Genomic DNA, 20,071 nt, shown 5'->3' with positions numbered 1-20,071 from the left:
TATTATTATCTCCATGCTGAATATGAGGAGCTGAAGCTGAGGGACTGAACCTTTTGTAAAGCCATCTAGTCAGTGAGTTCACATCAAAAGGGAGATTTGAACTGGGTGGTTGATTCATAGCCAAGGCCGTTGCTAGATGAGGGTTTAGCCCAGGCTGATACCCGGGTTCACCCCTGTGCATCCAGGTGACGCACAGGGGATCCCGGGATCAGCCCGGGCTAAACCCTCCCTTGACCCAGGATAACTGGCACCGGTTGTGGCCCGGTATTTCTGTAGCCCTGGGCTGAGCCCGGAGCTGCAGAAGGTCTAGCCGGTTCCACGGCTTTTCCCGGCTACGTGGCTTACTCGTGAGTAGCTGGGAGAAGCTGTGCCCATCGGGCTGGGGGGGGATTGATGGGGGCCAGGGGGGAGGAAGAGTGGACACGGTGGGAAAGATGGGGGGAAGAGCGGAGCCAGGGGACATTGGGGGGAATCACGGCCCAGGGGCGATGGGGGGCATCGGACATGGCTGGCGGTCAGGCGGGGGGGAAATCGGGGCAGGGGGGAGTGGGAAACCCTTTTTAAAAAAACAACCTACCTTCTCGTTGGTGCGCTCCTGCGCACATGGCCCCTTTAAGCTAAAAAAAATGGCCGACACGACGGACAGGGCTTTCCTTTACCATGTCACATGTGGACAGGAGCGACAGCCCACGCTACTTCTAGCACGGGCTGGCCCCTCCACACGCCAGGATTTAAAGGTAGGTCTAGCAAGGCCCCAAGTCTCTTATTGGCTGTGCTACACCAATTCAACGTTAGCATTAATCTTGGTTAATGCTGGTGTAGCTGTAATATTTATTTATAGTTAGAGCTAACAGGACAGTGACAATATGCCCTAGGGAAGAAGTGCGCAGTCACAGTAAATGGGATGAATATCCTTTCATTGTGATTTTAACTCTTTGTGAGCCACCCTAGGAATTGGTTGAAGGGCAGGGTATTAATCGGTCGAACCAATCAACCAACCAAGTTCTCCAAGCATTATGCTGGCACCTGCATTGGTGACAGGGTTTTCTGAACCAGTAGAAAGCACTGCAAGGCCAAAAAAAGCTTCCCCAAAGCTGTTCATGCTGTATAGACAGAGATGAGAGGTTGTCATATCTGGAATTTTTCTGACATGGTGTTAGAGGGAACCACTATGTTACTGTAATTACGTGGCATGTTTGAAGTCAGCCAAGGAAGCTGAGATGTCTAATTCAGGGAGAAGGTCAAGAAACTGGATGCTATAAAAAGCAAACGGCATCGCTTTCTCTATTTCTCCCCCGACACCACAGTCATTTTTTCTGATCTAAGGGAAGAGTATCAATTAATAAACTGGTCAAGTAGTGTGAAATGACCAGGAATTGTACAGAACTGAAATATTCCCACATAGCAGACACCCCAACAGACTTGTAAAATGCTGTTCAGCATCTTGCTGGAATTCTCTTAAAGCCAGCGGAAAATTTACAGTTAACCTCAGCATAGAAGCAAACATATGTTTGTTTACTTAAGGCGTACCTTTATACAGTAGACCATGTTCTTTGTACTAGACCACTGAGGAAGACTGTACATCGGAACATGTTTGGTTTATTTGGAATTAGTTATCTTTGTTATGGTTAGACCTTTACAACACAACAACATTGTATCTCTCCCTTATTGTTTTGATGTATATATTTTAAATTACATAGATAAAAACAATTACATTAGATTTTGCTCTATACGTATTTATGATCACTAGTAAGCCCAACCCAATTGCTTTGTTGCCTTATTCCTAACTGTTGGGATATATTTCCTGTTTGGGTTTAGAGAGGAAAAAGTCCTACAACCCCCAGCATTCTGGCTGGATCATGCTGGGAGTTGTGGGATCTTTTTCTGTCTAAAGATGCATAGGATTCTGCCCTAATGTGGCAATTGCTGCAATTCTGAGGCCAAATGCTTTTGCTGAGTGTCAGAGCAGGTCTACTTATGAGTAAGTGGATTCTATACTGAATGAACTTTTTTTGTACTTGTAATAGCTTACATTTACTTATTACATTTTTGTAGTGTCCTTCATTTGATTTAGAACCAGGCTTATATATAATCAATTAAATTGCAACATAAAATATTACAATAAAACAGTGGTTCCCAAACTTTTTCAGGTAACTGCCCCCTTGGTTCCACAAACTCATGCCCAGTGCCCCCTACCCTACCAAAATCATTATTCAGAATAGCAGTGTTCAATGACCCACTAAGGAAGATAATAACAATAAAGTTCAAAACAGTAAGAATTAATTGAATATTTATTCAATATCCAATTACATTTTTTTAGTTTATTTAATTAAACATAATTGATGAACTTGATCCAGTGATATCATCTTTTCAATGTCTGATAGTCATTTAGCAAGAATATTAGATATCACATTTAGTAACTAGGGTAGAGTACCTCGCTATTCTGTAAATTCTTAATGTGATGGATGGGCTTGATGAAGTGATACCAGTTTCCCAATGTCTGGTTTAAGGTCACTTAACATGAGTCTTAAATCACCACGTTTAGTAATCTGGAGTCGATTTCTTTGCTTGGAGGGAAGTAGGCAGACCCCACTACAACCACATTCCACCAAATATGATGTTGGGAGTGCAACCAGGAGCTTCTGAACCACTCTCCATAGTGCAGGATAGCAATCAGAAGTTTCCTTCTGTAACCAAAACTCCTGGTATGGAAAAGACCACTTCGAGCGCCCCCCTGCCGCCCCTTTGCCTCTTAGCACCCCCCGCTGCCCCTTGCCTCTTAAGGCCCCCCTATGCAATCCCACTGGGGGCAGTACCGCCCACTTTGGGAACCACTGCAATAAAACAACAAATTACTGTTTTACTCTGTACAGCACCATGTACACTGATGGTGCTATATAAATAAATAATAATAATAATAATAAAGACCCTTAATTCTCCAAACATATACAAGTGAAGTGCCTAATGAATAAAAACATTTCAGCCTGATGCCAGAAAGTTGTAACGTGGGCACCATCTGAGCCTTTACAGACAGGACATTCTACAGGTGGGGTGCCACTGCCAAGAAGGCCCTTCCTTCTTTTGCCTAAAAAAGGAACTGGAAGAAGGGCCTTGGCAGAATGTCTTAAACGAGAAGCACTTCTTTAGGTATTTGAGTCCTGTGCCCTTTAGGGCTTTGAAATTAAGTACCCACACCTTAAATTGGGCCTGGAAATGAATAGGTAGCCCACATAGTTGTTTTCAAACTGCTGCAATATGCATAAACATGACCATTCAGTGGCCATATTTTTTACTTATAGAAGCTTCTGAATCTTCAAAGGTAGCCCCACATATAAAACATTGCAGTAACCCAACCTGGAGCATGGCCGGCACCAAGAGGGGTGTTAACGGGAACATTGACAACTTTATGGCATAAAGTATGAAGTGAACCTCAATCTCTTAAGGGTATTTTCTAATGTGTTGGAAAGAAATGGTGGATGTATTATTTCTCAGAAAAAGTAGCATAGGAACTACTGTGCAAAATGCAAAGATACTGTCCTATCTTTGTGCACCCATAACTATTCACTTTTACCGTTAGTTAATCTTTAGCCAGAATAATTTAAGAAAAGGTATGCATAAGAATTTTTAACTATTTTATTTATGTGGCAGCTGTGGGAAGTGAAGACTCAAAACATTTTAAGTGTATGAACGAGTACAATCAATCTTGTACTTCTGACAGGGAAGAAAAGTCTCTGCCAATTTTAATTATCCTGTTTTATGAATAACGCATCATTTAGAATTTCTGCCAACATCTCCACCCATTCCTGGGAGCTACGCAATCTGGATGAGACATGCAGAAATAAACCAGCTCAAGAAATGTATCTGCCTAAGAAATAGGCACATTCTAATCTAAATGAAAACAGGTTAGTGTAGCATAATGGCTGAACTACAGATCTGGAAATGCCTGGTTTGTATGTTCTCTGCCATTAACTCACTAGGTGGTCTTAGACAAGCTGCTCATTCTCAGCCTCTGTTCTCTTCCCCTGCCCCCATCTGCAGTAGGGACATAAAATAGGAGCCTACTCTATAGAGGTGTTGTAAGAAATATAACCAGCTAATGTATGTGAAGCAGTTTGAACACTTACCAATGCTATATAAATGCTGATCGTTATATCAGTAAATTTCATTTCTTTTATAAATGTGATTGAACTATTCAATTGTTATGAATCCGAATCGAAAGTAAATTTATTTTATTTGAGATGATTTGCTGATTTTTACGTTTCTGATATTTATATTTTTACTCTCATACAGATTCCCCACACTTTGGGGAGAGGTATACATTTAGTCACTTACCCAGAGAAAGTTAGTCTCATTGCAGTCAAGGGAATGTAAGTTTGTCATGGCTAATTTTTAATTAGTGGGACTGAAACACAACATTTTCTGTAGATCAGTGGCATATAAAACAGGCCTTAACTGAGATTAATACTATAAGGTGCCCTCATTTGGAGTCTGGCTATTGTTTAAATTGAAATACTATTGAATTGTCACCCAGTAGACTGTCACAAAACTAGCAATGCCCCACACAGCCATTTCAGTGCAGAAATACACATGAGACCTTGCTGAATCCCCTGGCCCCATTTTTGAGCATGATACAATCACAATCCTAATGCAAAACCACATTCCAACTCTATCACACACACACACACACCACACACATAGGGAACATTATCTCCTTAAATTGATCCCAAACCATCATTTTTACTACAGATGCCCCTGGATTATCTATTCTACTGAGCTGGCAAACAGGCAGTAGCACAGCACTGAGGAAGGAGGGACAACTCAGCTCTTGAAAAGCAGGAAGGAATATCTGATCCCTTGCTTCTATCCATGTAGCTTATAAACTCCCAATCCCTGTGCTATGTGTGGCTTTCAAAAGCTGTGCTGCATTAGGCTCGCCTGCCTCTCTGCAGCCCAACCTTGTCCGGCTAGATGTTTACATGACTGGTTCAGAAGAGTCCCAGCACTGCAGGTGCCTGTGGGCAGCTGGACTGACTGTAGGAGTGACACACAAGAGATTCCCTCCTCCACTGGCAGGAGGTTGGCAAAGGTGGAAGCAACGGCAGGTGCATTGGAGACTGGCTAAGTACTGTAACAGCAACTGATGCTCCAAAGGAGGAAGCCGAGCAGAAGCATGTGAGAAGACTTCCAGCAGCACCAGCAGCACCCACCTTACCCAAATGGGGGAATAGCTCTTGATAGAGTAGCCAGTTGAGGGAAGAAGAAACATCTCAGCAGAGCAAGCACCACAGAGTCCTTTAAGCAGCCTTTGGTCCAGCCAATAATGAGGTGAGCTCCTCACCTCCAATCTATCTCAGTGAGCCTTTTCTCATGTCATGACAGCCGATGAGGGCTTAATGTACCCATGGGGGCTGTTGCGCTGTGCTGGTTGCCATTTTTGCATTGCACCCACAGGCACCCATGTCAGGTGAACCCAGGCAGCAAGGGTTGTTTATGAGTTAGACAACCCTCAAACAATTCTAAAACAAGCCATGGCTTGAGGGCTGCCTAACCCTCAAACAACCCCTGCCTCCTCGTTTTACACAACAAAACAAGCCACAACAAGTCGGATGCTATGAAAACAACAACGTGACAGCCCCAAGGGTAAATTAAGCCATGGTGAGCGGTTGTGTTGTGTGAACTAGTTCAATGAGTAAAGAGGTTCAGGATATTGGACCATCTTTTTCATGTACGATAATGACAGTGTCCTCCGAGGCATCTACTCGACACCCTTAAAAATAGGGGCAGTCTAAACAGATCTGTAAGTTTCTGAACAATTACTGATTCCATTGTAGGGCTCACTTTCCTACGCGAAAAGGCTAAAATAGAATACAGCCTGATTTGTTATTGAGAAAGTGGTGAAAGTTACATCGGTATCTAAGGTACCAAATAGCCAGGAACGAAACTCACCCCTGTGCAGAATTTATTTGAGATTAGCACATCAGAGCAACAAACTATTTAAGGAGCAAGTCGATGTAATATATATCACTTTCCTCTGGAATGTTCTGGAATCCTGCTTTGGAGGAGAACAGAGAGAAACTCAGTGGGATTTCTGCAGAGAAAAATGGAGAGAGAACTGAATCCCAACCCCAGCCAATCTTGCCTCTCCAACAAACTCAGAGCTACATAAGTATGTGTGTGACGTTTATAACAAATGTGGGATGCAGCTGACCTTGAAGCAATGACTTCCAGACAGTGGGGGATGCTGATGGCATGATAAAAAAACACTCTTTTGTGTATAGAATGGCAGCCCTGGCTCTTGAAATTAAGGCTAGTTTTTAAATACTAATTTATATGCAGTGATTTGACTTTTCTCTAGCGCTTTCCCCCTAACTACCTGAAGAATGTATAAGCCTTGCTGCACAAGTTGTTTCATTGTTGCTTGTAAGGTGCTAATGAGTGTTGAATGCTTCATTTCCCACCCCCCTTTTTAAAAAAAACGTTGGGATAGAATAATAATGAAGGAATAATAGTTATGGAAGTATACAAATGATCTGGGGTGTGTCAGGCAGGTGTTGGTTGTGCACAACTACTCAGATCATGAACTTGCTCATCAGAGCGGGATTGCTGCTCACCCTCTTTTACACAGGTTCTTGCGAGGACTTACAGAATTCTTCTTTGGGGCTGTACCATAATTATTGTACTGTGTCACTGTGTGAGATATTCTTCCTCCAAACTTAGGGTCATCTCTGCAGAAATTACAGAGAAAGGCATACCCTCGGGCAGGTTTATGATGCTCATTTATTTATTATTTATTTATTTTATTTATTACATTTTTATACCGCCCAATAGCCGAAGCTCTCTGGGCAGTTCACAAAACCGTGTGCTGTGTCTCTTAACACAAACACACACACATTGTCCCAGACATTCATGCTTCTTCAAACATTATTTGATCATGTAAGTAAATTGGGCTATAACTGAGGTGTGTGTAGAATGACACAAGTGTAGAGCATTCAAACAAATACGTTTGGGAAGGATGCTGCTAGGGCCTTTATAGGGAACTGTAAGGGGAGTAGGGTCCAGGGAAAGGGGAGAATTGAAGAAGCAGGGGAGCATGGACTCTAGTGCATATATCTCTTTGTGGATATCTGTTCTCCCTTTAGCTATTGGCTGAATTTCGAAGATGTCACACAGAGTTCACAAACATTTTAACAGTTAAGGAGGAAGGGACAGTGATGAATGTTGAAATTCAATACACTGCTATGAAGTGGAAGGTTTGTCTGAGAAAAAAATACACAAAGGGCCAAGGGGTAGGAGGTACTGTGGGCTCTAGGGAGGGTTGATTTGTGGGTTGAGAAGTTGAAGGAGGAAAGCAAGAAAGTTCTGGAGAAGCCACACGCAGGTAGCGGTGACGAGAAGGGCATGAAAAAAGGTGATTGAGGGCTTAGTTTCTCATATTGATGTGTAATCTTTACACAATTCATAAAATAACCAACTCTCTGAATTTAGGTTTCTGGTTATATTTTTAAGATACTAACATTACAAAAAACCCAGCAAATTCTAGACAAACGGTGCTCTCTGATATTGCGTAAAAATGCAAATTATGTCCTTCTTGAGCTTTCCTAGTGCATTGACTTGCAGCTTGACCTCAAATCCATCTCAGCGACCGAATCAAGCATCACCATTATGCTTCATACTTTGCCCCAATCTGTTGCTTTGCATCTGCCTTTTAGATTGTGAGACTGAAAGCAGGGCCTGTCTGTTTATTGATTCTTGCAAACTGCTCTGAGAGTCTCTCGACTGAAGAGCAGGATATAAATGCTTTGAATGAATAAATAAATAAATAAATAAATAAATTCAGCATGGGTTTTTTTCTGATTTTAGGGGGGAAAGACTTATGTTGCTCTCCCAAATGGTTTATGCTATTCCAATGAATGTCAGAAATACCATACTATTACGTCTTGATTTAACTTTTGACTGTAAAGATTGTTGCAGAATATCCTCATTTGAATATAAGCAAAAGAGGTGCATCTGTGTTGGGGTGGAAATGGGGAAGGATTTTAAAGCTCCTATGTTTTCACTTTCTTTGCATTATGTCAAGGCACTTATTAATACATATTTAAGACATTTTCTCGTTATGTATTACAGTGCATTTTTATTTTATTTTACTTTAATTTCCAAGTGCCTTTTACATTAGATAGTTTTGTGTAGATGGCATACAGCCCAATCCCATCTGGTTAGTTGACAAATGTTTTCTGGGCATACCGCCAACTGGCATCTCTTAGAAAATGGTTGTTTGAAAAAAGCTGGGAAAAGAAATTGTTGCAATTTCTGTGACTCTGGTTTGATAGTGATCCCCACTTCCCAGGGAATCCTGGGAATTGTTGTTCAATGAGGGGAGGCTTCTGGCAGAGCAGAATTCAGCATATTGCTAAACTGTAGCTCCCAGAGTTCCTTGAAGGAACTCATGACACAGTTCTGCGAACAGAAGTACTGATGGAAACAGGCAGCAGTATAATTAAATATTCTTTTGGGTTTCTTTGTTAAATGCTATGAGATTAGTGGAAATACTGTTGCATTACCAATTTTCATACCCATTCACATACAAAATAGTGTGTATGTGTGTGTTTTGAACTTTTGGCTAGTAAGCAATTCCCTTTATGGCATAAAACTACAAAGCTAAACATGGGCTGAAATTGTGTCATGAGCATGGCTGTTAAATGCTTTTTATGCTGTATCTTGTATAGAGTGGAAAAGCAATCACAATCCTGATAAAATACGTCATATTTTCTTTATAGTACTCAAATTCAGTGCAGCATATGTTTCGTTCCATCGAGTATCAAATGCCAAAACGGCGTTCATCAGATTGCACTGGATGAGATTTAGGTATCTGCCGTAAAATCATATAGAATGTCACACTTGATACTTTCGATGCAATATCCACACATCCAACTATATCCAAGTAGAGTTGTCACGTGTTGCGTATCCAAATCTGGGTGTCCTAATTTGCATATTGCACAAATGATTTCCTAATGACGCAAGCCACTCAATAATTTGTGCATAGTATACTGGTTGCATTTTACCTGCACCTGACAAGTACCACACAAATTTGGGGAAGGAGCAGCGGAGTGGTCTTACCCAATGATTTGACCTTGCCATCCTTTATCCTATTTGTTTTGCTTGTGTTCCACAGTAAGAATGATACAAAGCAACAATGTGGTAGGCTGCTGTTTCCTTCTGTGTCTGCTGTTCCATGTGTATATCTGCTCCTCATTTAATGCGCAAGTAGAAATTTCAAGTAGAAGGTGGAACAATTGTGACCTGCAAAAAATATTGCAGTATGGAGTGTTCCTGTTCTGGAGTTAGTCAGCTATGTCTATTTCAAACACACACACACACACACACACACACACACACCCCTCAACAAACAGTCAGCATTCCATTGGCAGTACTGGTTATGTAGCAATTGGTAGGTAGGAATGGTAAGTCATGGTTCGAATGACATGCTAAGCCATAATTATTATTATTATTATTATTTATTTATATAGCACCATCAGTGTACATGGTGCTGTACAGAGTATGATCAGCTCAAAATGCTTAACCACCATGGCTTAGTGTGTCATATGTACAGGGTCTGTCAGTTAGATGTGGCTAGGAGTGTAGTCTTGTAGCTCAATTATAACCTAATTTACTCAGAACTAAGTTCCAATGGGATATATTTCTAGGGGCTCATCTACACCAAGCAGGATATTTCACCATGGAAGTGGTATGAAAGCAGTATATAAATGGCAGGAGCCCACACCAAGCAGGATGTAATGGTATAAAAGCGGTATATAGTATGTGTCAATGGGCCTCAACAGATGTCCATGCACTTCAATACCGCTATAAAGCAGTCATGTGGCGCCTGCCTTTTATATGCCGCTTTCATACTGCTTTTATAGTGGAATACCCTGCTTGGTGTAGATGATCCGCCTGCAAGGATGTTTAGCAGTAGTTTTAAAAACCTAAAAAACTAGCTGCAAACAGCATGGGATATTGTGATGAAGGGCTTATCTCTACTAGCAGAAACTGAACTCTCAACAGACAGAATCCAACTGAATCCTGACAATTTGTGGGACTCTTAGCAGCTCCAAACTGACAGCCACTGATTCTACTCCACAGCAACCAGTACTATCACTGCTGCCCACCCCCTTCTAGCCATGTCTGCAGCTACTGAATATACTACATATTGGTTGATGATACCCAAATAAAAGCATATGCTGAAGGTCAGGTTAGGGGAAGTAAGTAGACAGCCTGGTGCAGACTTCAAATATTATGCCTCCCTTTCTCCTACAGTTTTGGGCAATTCACTATCTTAGACCCAGTTGTTCATGTGTAGCATAGAGATAATAGCGCTTACCTCACAGGGTTGTTGTGATGATGAAACAATTAAAGATGATAAAGCTTTGTGTAACACCACGCAAAATATGCATCCTGCAATTTCTAGTTAAACACCAGAGAGTAACATCACAAAAATCAAAACCAATGCAGAAAACCAGATAAGGGATTTTAAAAAATTATTATTATTATTATTATTATTATTATTATTATTATTATTAATAATAATAATAATAAATAAATAAATAATCCCACACTAGAGGCATTCAAGAGTCAGCTGGACAACCATCTGTCAGGGATGCTTTAGGGTGGATTCCTGCATTGAGCAGGGGGGTTGGACTCGATGGCCTTGTAGGCCCCTTCCAACTCTGCTATTCTATGATTCTATGATTAAGTTAAAGCAATTGTGGCAAGGCTTTATCGGTTCAATTCAGAATGACAGCACTGAGAGAGGGAGGTTTAATATTGAAGTACCCATGTTTTCTGCCTTTGGACACTTTTTATATGATACAAAACTGAAAACGATAGCGTTGGGAGGGACCATGTATGACCCTCTGCCCAAAGCCAGGACTATTTACCCACCAGCTGAGAGAGGTTTTCTTCCGTAGCAAAACTCTCCCTACCACACTTCATATAGTATTCTTTCAGTATTGTGCCAGGCGTCCGAAGTTGCTTCATTTAACTGATCTCAGGATTTGAACTGAAGTTATAGGATGATAACTCCTGCTCAGAGTTTCCACAGCGAGGATTACAATCTAAGGACAAGGGGCTAGAAGCAATGGGGGACATTAGGATCCAGCTTGATTCTACATCCTGATCCCACTCGATTCAGACCCCAACTTATCTATACCCCATGCCCAGGAACACGGTGGATTATTTTATTCTTATTTTTATTCAATTCTAAACTATGGGCCCATCCTAAATATATTTTAGAAGTCAGATAAATATTTATAGATCACTTGCAGAGGAATCCAATTTGTGATCTTGGGACTTGAACCAAAGCCTCATGGCTTGTGGATGGGGCATATAGCCTAGTGAGCTAGCTGTTTCAAGATTGGGATCCAACCCATCAGAACCCCAATTTTTATTCAGAATTCTGGCTTGCAGAGAATTTCATGGCAGCCCTGCCGAAACAAGCATACTGGAATCATTTATTTTTCAGCAACAAACTCGGAGGATGGACTGAGTGTTAACTGACACTTGGCTAGTTGTCAGGTAGAGTTTGTGCCATGTGCTTTCCCAGAGCAGACTGGTGCATTGCCAGATATTTGTAGAGAGTACGCATCATAGGCTGGATAATGGCCAGTCAATTGAATAAGTGATCTACTACAGCACTTTCCAATAGGGATAATCATATGCTGTCAGCACTCTTTGTGAACAAATAATGAGGAAAACATTGATTCATGGACAAACCTTTGCATGAGTGTCTGTGTGCAGATCCTGGGAACTGGATTCATGGTGCACTTCACAGCCAGTTCTGATGATCACGTTTCAGGGCTTTGGGAGCCCAGACAGTCTGAACAAAAGAAATTACTTCACTTCCAACAATAAGTTATTGAAACCTAATGAGAGAGGAATGGCAAAGAAATGTTATGCACTTACATTTTTTTTTACTTTCAAATGGTCTGTATAAAATTTTGTGGCATAGATATGACACTGGTCTCTGCTAGAACGTTTTGGAAGCACAGACAGGGCAGCAGGGAGGTCTCACCATTGGGCTTCCTGGCACCTTAAATGCTGTTATAGCAGAGCCCCAGGTTCTGGAACCCTAGAAAAATCCTGGTGCGGGGAGGTTTACAGCTATGAGAGTGCGACGATGAGGGGCATTCACACTTGTGAATACCTACTTGCAGCTTAAAGTGGTACAGTCCCAACAAATGTGTTACAATTTTATTGTTCAGATTGTACAAACCAGTCCTCAATATTTTTGCTTTCGTCAGACTACAACTGAAAGACAGACAGTACTTTTTCTCTGCAAAATAGAAGTTGCTTTCCTTCTAGAGTAATGAGAAGGTAGTGAGAAACCGTGAAGCTTAAACTTTTCTGCATTTAATATTTTGTGCAATGAATGACCTTTTTATCAGTTAGATTAGATCAGATCAAACGCTCAGAATCTGTAATGGACATGGCCACATAGGCTCAGCAGACATGCGGAAGAATAGCATTAATGTACTAATGGGCACTGTGCCTGTGAATGATCCCTCTCACAAAATGATATATTTTGCTGGGTCTGGGAGTAAAAAGGAAAGTGCATTGTCTTGCCAGTAGATTTATTATTGGCTTTTGTAGACAAAAACAAAGCTCAGACGAAAGCTTGCTTTGGAGTCCCCCCAAGGTCCCCCTCCCACTTATAGGGCACTAGTTTAATTTGTCCGACATACAATTAAAGAATGGCATGCTGCAATAATTAGTTTTATATGCCTCCTGAAAGACTTCCAGATCTTACTTTGTTATATATTCTCTCCCCTCTGTGCCAGGCAGTTGACTTTAGTTACTGATATATAATACTGGATGGTCTCAGTGACAATCAGACTGGGGATGGCTGTGGACATTATAATGAACAAAGAAGCAAGGGAGCAGCACCAGACACAAAAAGAAATACGCACATGCGCACACATACACACACACGTACACAGAGGAGAAACCTCAGAATGGTACTGAAAAAAGATTTCTATCAAACTGGTCTTGTAAAACATTTCACGAACAGCCTTCGTCAGGGCCGCTAAAAGAACAACCGATATAAATGAATGATCAAGAATAGGACATGTTGTTATAAACATGGACATTAATTGTAATAGGACACCCTGTGATTGAAAGAAATCCCTAATTATGCATAGAACACACCCTAAAACCTTGACAAATCACAATACAAAGTGATATTAATCACACCGAGGACATTTCCCCCCCCCCCCAGTACCATTTCGAATTTTCAACTCCTTTTTTGTTTCCTTGCAAGCAGGTGCCTTGCGCATCCCATAGTCACATTGCTGAATTACAAGTGGTTTCTGTTTGGGTTCGGTTCGGTTCAGTTCCAGTTTATCCATAAATGTATTAGCTTATGATGGAGCCATGCACATGCCCACAGCTGGGCCTTCTAGTGGAAAGTATTTTTTGTTTGTTAAAACTGAGATTATTGCACATGAGGACAAACTTTGCTGGAGGGATGATAACTTCTATGTGAGGTGTTTTGCTAGTTCTGCTGTTAAGAAATTCAGTTAGAATCTGAATACCATCAATATGAGGTATATTAGAATAAAGTGATGTAATATCAAATATAACAAGTATGGGGTTGTTGTTAAACTTGTGTTCTTCGTTTATTTGCGTAAACTGGAACATGGGCTCAAGTTAAAGGATGCCAGATTCCAGCAGAACATCAGGAAAAACTTCCTGACTATTAGAGCAGTACGACAATGAAACCAATTCTGTAGGGAGGTTGTGGACTCTCCCACCCTAGAGGCCTTCAAGAGGCAGCTGGACAACCATCTGTCAGGGAAGCTTTAGGGTGGATTCCTGCATTGAGCAGGGGGTTGGACTCAATGGCCTTGTAGGCCCCTTCCAACTCTGCTATTCTATGATTCTATGAAAGCATCTTCACTAAACCCAAACATAAGCCACTTGTGTAGTGCAAGTGTGTTTCTAAGAGGTGATACAAAATTCAAAGTCATAATGAGAGTATTTTTTTCTTTTGATCAAGCCCAAATGGCAAAGTATTAAGGCAGTTCCCCATATAGATATGATAGCCACCAGAGAGCTTTCTGGAGGACAGGGGGTTCCTCTAGTTTTTAATTCTTCAGCTAAAAGACCTGACATTAGTCTCATGTTGTAGATTTTGATATTTGAGAAGTTTATATGTATTTTCAACTAATATTTTTATTCCACTATATTTACAACCACAGCCATACACCCCAATAGGCAAAACAGGGATAAATACATATTTCTTAATTTCTATGAAACATTTTGGCTTCTGTCTTCATCACTGATAGTATAAGAACTGAAACACAGCTGCCACCCAGGGTGGCAGTTCTAGTATGTTAGTGCTGTGGGTGAAAATTCCATATTGCAGGGGACGTAGAGGTGGTGGTGTCATCCTCCAAGTTCCAGGTGATTTGGAGTCAGTGTGTCCAGTTATAAATCCAAATGTTTTCCCTTGTTTCAAGGATTGCTGGATCAGATGGTTGTTCTGTAGGAAATATTGCCATGAATTAAAGTGTTTGCTACAGGTTCTTCAGTCTTCTTTATCATTATAGCTGTTTTGTGGTTACTTAATCTTGTATGACGATCAGTGGTGGTTTTGCCGGTGTATTGCATGTGGCAACCGGGCCACTAACATGGTAAATGCTGTGGAAACAGAGACGTTCTCTTTGCTGTTATCGCTACCGCAGAATAAGATAGAAATTGGATTCTTAAAAGTGTTTGGTTGTATCCATTATGAGTCTAACACCATTTGTGCTCTAATCATCAGCCCTCTTGTTTCACCATCCTCTGATTCCCAGTACATCAAGAAGTTGACATGGCTGGGTTGAGGATGTTTGGAAGTGATTGTACTGAGAGCCCAGGTCAAGCCCTCATTCCAAGTGGAGACCATGGCCTTGGAAAAACCACAGGGAAGTGCCCTGCCTGTCACCCTGGGCCTCATCTACACCAAGCAAGATATTCCACTATGAAAGTGGTATGAAAGCGGTACATAAAAGGCAGGATCTACACTGCTGCTTTATAGCAGTATTGAAGTGCACTGAGAACTGTTGGGGCCCATTGACACATACCATATACCGCTTTCATACCTCTTTCATAGTGTTATATCCTGCTTGGTGTAGATGTGTTGTGGGCCTCAACAGTTGTCAGTGCACTTCAGTACCACTATAAAGCAGTAGTGTGGCTGCTGGGTTTTATATACCTCTTTCATATCACTTTCATAGAGGAATATCCTGCTTGGTGTAGATGAGGCCCTTGCCTTCCAGTGAGTGAGAAACAGAACACACACACACACACACACACACATAGAGTTCATTTTCATTATTGCACAGCAGGGCAACTACACAGATAAAAAAAAGGCAGAGATCCTAACATACTTTCCAGGGAGATTGTCTTATTGAACTTACTGGGACTCATTCCTCAGAAACATTCCTACGCATTTGCTGTAAGTCTGTAATGTTATCTCTCCCATGGAGATGGGAATTATAGGATGTTAATGAGGATAATGCAGCATTATATTGGAATCATCGCTACAATTGCGTTTTCAGCTGATTAGAGAAGAACAATGCTTCAGCAATAGTAAATCAGTTAGGGATCGTCCCTATGTCCCATTTAATTTTAGTGGTGTTCTTATGTGGGGGCATTTGGTTGTGTCATAAAGGTCTGTAGTATTGACTTGTCTCAAGTTTGATTGCTCTCTTCATCCAGAAGCAAAAGGATCATCTGTTAGGTATGGGAAGTAAGATTTAATGAGTCATGAAGCCATAATTTTGACGTACGTATCAACAGTGGTGGGACTGTAATGGTGGAGACACTCTGCATTAAGGTACATTAGTCCCAAGGCATGGTCTGAAAGCACATGATATAGCAGTAGTGCTGAATCTAAGCAGGCTGGGTCTGTTCAGTGCCTGGATGGCTGATTGCCTGGGGACCCCTATGTACACCACCTTGCGTAATATAATTGAAGGAAGGTGGAATAAAAATGTAATAAATTAAAATCTGGTTCCAGATCTCTTCAAACATGTGTATGCAGATGGCCCCTTGTTCGGAGGCACACTGCATGCAATTGTGTTGTGTCTTGTATGTGAACACAGGGAATTTTAATTCTAACGAAGGCCAGATGATGGTATCTTTCCAAAGAATATTTTTGTTCCTATTTAGCACATGAAGAAAATAAAGCAGATGTTTAAAAATAGAATCCAGCAAAATATTTTTTTAAAAAAAAAAAACTATTATTCTTTCAGCTTTCCTGACAAGGCTCTAGTTTTGTCCAGCCAAGAAACATAATGTACTTATACATGCCAGTGAATTAATTCTTGGGCTATGATAATTAAAGTGTGCATCTGAGCCCTTGATTCCAAGACAAAAATCCTTTTTTGCAATGTTTTGCTCTGAGAATATGTTGACTCCATAAAGAAGGGATATTTGTGAGAACAGAGAGAGAGAGAGAGAGAGAGAGAGAGAATTCACACATTAGTGCCAAGGACAGAAAATTGCTTTGGAGATTTATAAACAACTGCTGAGGTGTGTCTTTCTTACAGGCTGAAGCTATTGGGATTACACAAAATTCCATTGTGTTTTGCTGCTTTCACAGAAAAGAACTGAAGTAATTTTCTTCCAAAACGTAACTCTTCTTTTTATGCAGAACACATGGGAACGACCCAGTGGGCCATTGTAGAAGTGAAGGGACTTCAATAGGGCCTGTCTAAGAGCAGGGCCAGATCAAGGCCATGAAGGACCCTGGGTTAGCAGTTTGTAATGGGGCCCCTACTCTGCACCAGAGCAACTGCTGTGCATGCATGCCCACAAACACACAATCAAAGAACGCATGTCCAAGGGTTTTTCATACGAAATTTAGAACCATGCAGTGGGATGTGATCGCCATTTGAAGTATAGTGCACACCGCTACAACAGACCCTAAGCGTTTTCTTTGTGTGTATGCGTATTTTGTTGATTCGAGTCACGTTTCCTGACATTTTGAAGCCTGCACAGAATGGGAGAAAATCCACAGCCCTGGGAAATTGGCACCACTATTACAGATGAGAAGAAAATACCTTAAGCATGTGCAGAGTTTTGCTCATTGCTGATCTCACTTGTCGCTTTCTGCTTCTGGTAGGCTCAGGAATGATTCCAAGGGGTAATAGGCACTCCTCCCAAATATTTCCCACTGCCCAGTTTGCTCCCCCCACTTTCAGTCATAGTATATTAAGATACTATGTAGCATGGATTGCATTTTTAGAAAGCAGTACAGGTGCCTAAAAAACCTGCTTTCACTTGCTCCCCTAAAAAGCAGAACTCCAGTCTCTGGTAGCAAACTGAGGCCTTAGCTAGACCTAAGGTTTATCCCAGGATCGTCCCAGGGTCGTCCCTGCCTGCTCCCGGGATCCCCTGTGTGTCATTTACATGAACAGGGATGACCCCGGGATAAACCTTAGGTCTAGCTAAAGCCAAAGACTCCAGGAACCAGGACTTTTGGAACATTGACCACTTTGCAGGCCATATAGATGCCCAGCTCCTTCCTCCTGCCCCAGTACCAAATTAAAACTGAAACCTGTAAAAATGACATTCGTTATCAATTTGTGCCCTAAGCCATCAAAGAATTGTGAAGCTACTAACACGAAAATCATAAGGAACAGAGAGATGACCATATTGTATTGAAATGAATATTGGTGGCCTGAATCCAAGAGCTATTTTGCCTCCCATGCCACATCACAAACTGCAGCATGTGGAGACTGATGTTTGGGTTGACTGGGGACGGAATTTATGGCGGCCGTTGTAATCTGGATCAGTACCTTTGACTGTGGAACTTCTCTCAGTTATTTGATATGTTGGCTGTGGTGTTCTGCTGCATATGGAAATAGTCCATATTTCCAAATTAGATGAGAAAGAAAGAAAGAAAGAAAGAAAGAAAGAAAGAAAGAAAGCTGCATAATGGTAGCTTCTATTAATTAAATTTGAAAGCTATCTTACATGCACGTTGGGTGCATTCCCTTCCCTTTCTTATTGTTTTATTATGATTTTATTAGAATGTAAGGCTATGCGGCAGGATTTTGCTATTTTATTGTTTTACTCTGTACAGCACCATGTACACTGATGGTGCTACTTAAATAATAATAATAATAATAATAATAATAATAATAATAATAATAATGTGGTAGGCTTTATTCAGACTCCTCAAAAAGGCCTGTCAATTGCTTATGTTACTTTATTGAAATTAAAATGATTAATTGAAGGTTATTTGGGATTATTGATTACCTGAGAGTAACTCGCTGGAATGTACTTCTGACTAGACATGCATAGGATTGCACTGAATTAGTAGAATCCTCTATCCAGGATTAATCACTGTGAACTGGCATCACTGAGAATCATAGGACTGTTGTGTTGAAAGGGAACCACTAGATTCTCAGCTGCTTCCCCTGAAAGGAATCCCCCCTCTGCTCCCTCAATAAGTTTTTAAGATCAGAAGTGAGGCATTGAGCCACGATTGCCATTTGGTTTTAAGCTTCTTTATTAGGGTGCTCTTTCACATATCTGTACTGAATGGTATTTCCTAGTCATCTGGAGAATTTGCCACTGCAAAAAGTTATCTGTTCCCCTGCCCTCTCGTTCTACATTTAATATTTCATGATAATTCCTGGCGGACAGACTTGAGGACTGAATGCTATAATCAAATTCACCTTAGCTGCAAGTAAGTTGAGAGCTAGGCACCAAGACTCCCAACAAGTTTCATAATGGAGAGTTGGAGATTTTGTTCTGGTATATGTACTGATCTAGTTCCCCACTCACGAGTTCTTAATGTGTGTTAATATGATTTTTCTATATTATCAATTTTTAACTTATTTAACCTATTTATTTTAACTTATCTTTTTACTTGTTTTTATTATGTCGAATTGTGATGGCTTATCGCTTACAGCAATAAAGATTTCATTCATTCATTCATTCATTCATCAATCAATATCTAATTAATTATTTTAAATTATTATTTTTTGTCTTTTCTTTCAGAAAAGCTCTACAACTCAAGTGGACGGGAGCTGAGGCGGGCCCTCTTCTCCTTGAAACAAATATTTCAAGTAAGTGAACATTCTTCTGAATTTATTTTATTTCAAGTAAGTGAACATTCTCCTGAATTTATTTTTTGGTGTGTCCTGGAATTACTGTCTCTAGTTTGACCACAGTGTCTTTGAGTCTAAGCTAAACGACCTCAACTTATTTATTTTTTCTTAAATTCTTATTCCCCCCTCCGTAAGACAAATTACCCAAACCTCCAAAGCATATGTTTAAAACAGCATCAAATAATAATCAATGGCAGAATACTAGAAATGTAGTTTAGAAACCAGTGCTCTCTACTTTCTGAACAGAAGATTATAGCTTTCTAATGTTACTTAATGACTAGTGCATAAATGTGTGAAAATACCATTTCCTTTTCAGAAGTTTATTGGATTGTAGGCGAGCTATAGCTGAAAACTGTCAGACAGGGTTAGGAGCAACAAGGATGCCATTTAAATGAAGGTGGAGACGTTTCACCACCTTATTTTTTTATTTATTTATTTATTTATTTATTTATTACATTTTTATACCGCCCAATAGCCGAAGCTCTCTGGGCGGTTCACAAAAATTAAAACCATAATAAAACAGCCAACAGGTTAAAAGCACAAATACAAAATACAGAATCTTCCAATTCTCTTTTGGTTCTGGGGGTGGGGCAGTCTTAACTTCTGGGAAGTACCTTCCCTTGGTTCGCTGGCAAAAATGACACAAAGGCCCATTGTTGTGTCATTTCATGGTAACCTTTTGGGAACTACATTATCTCTGTGGTGTGTGTGTGTGTGTGTTTGTGTGTATGTTACCCTGAAACTTGAATTAAATGTTCTTTACAAAATTGCCTATACAGTTTTGGTAGGCTATATTTAGATGAACAGCCCAAATGTAGTTCACAGTTGCTAAAAGGGTTTGAGGCTATAACTTCCACACATTTTCTCCAATTTTGGCCCTAGAGGGTTCAAAATCTCAGCTGGGAATATCTACC

The 20,071-nt window shown here is 40.7% G+C and overlaps 1 protein-coding gene across 12 annotated transcripts in view; it reads left to right on the top strand.

Moving 5' to 3' along the window:
* Positions 1-20,071, top strand: part of FHOD3 (formin homology 2 domain containing 3) — a 401,018-nt gene that overhangs the window by 162,500 nt on the left and 218,447 nt on the right. For all 12 annotated transcript variants that reach the window (XM_063131345.1, XM_063131400.1, XM_063131398.1 and 9 more), the window contains exon 4: positions 19,048-19,115. In XM_063131345.1, coding sequence (XP_062987415.1) covers positions 19,048-19,115 — 68 coding nt within the window. The remainder of the gene's footprint in view (positions 1-19,047; positions 19,116-20,071) is intronic.

This window comes from Elgaria multicarinata, chromosome 1 (genome assembly GCF_023053635.1).
Source record: "Elgaria multicarinata webbii isolate HBS135686 ecotype San Diego chromosome 1, rElgMul1.1.pri, whole genome shotgun sequence".
In the NCBI taxonomy this organism is placed as follows: domain Eukaryota; kingdom Metazoa; phylum Chordata; class Lepidosauria; order Squamata; family Anguidae; genus Elgaria; species Elgaria multicarinata.
Note: the sequence above shows the minus strand (reverse complement) of the source record. Positions and strands in the feature narration are given on the sequence as shown.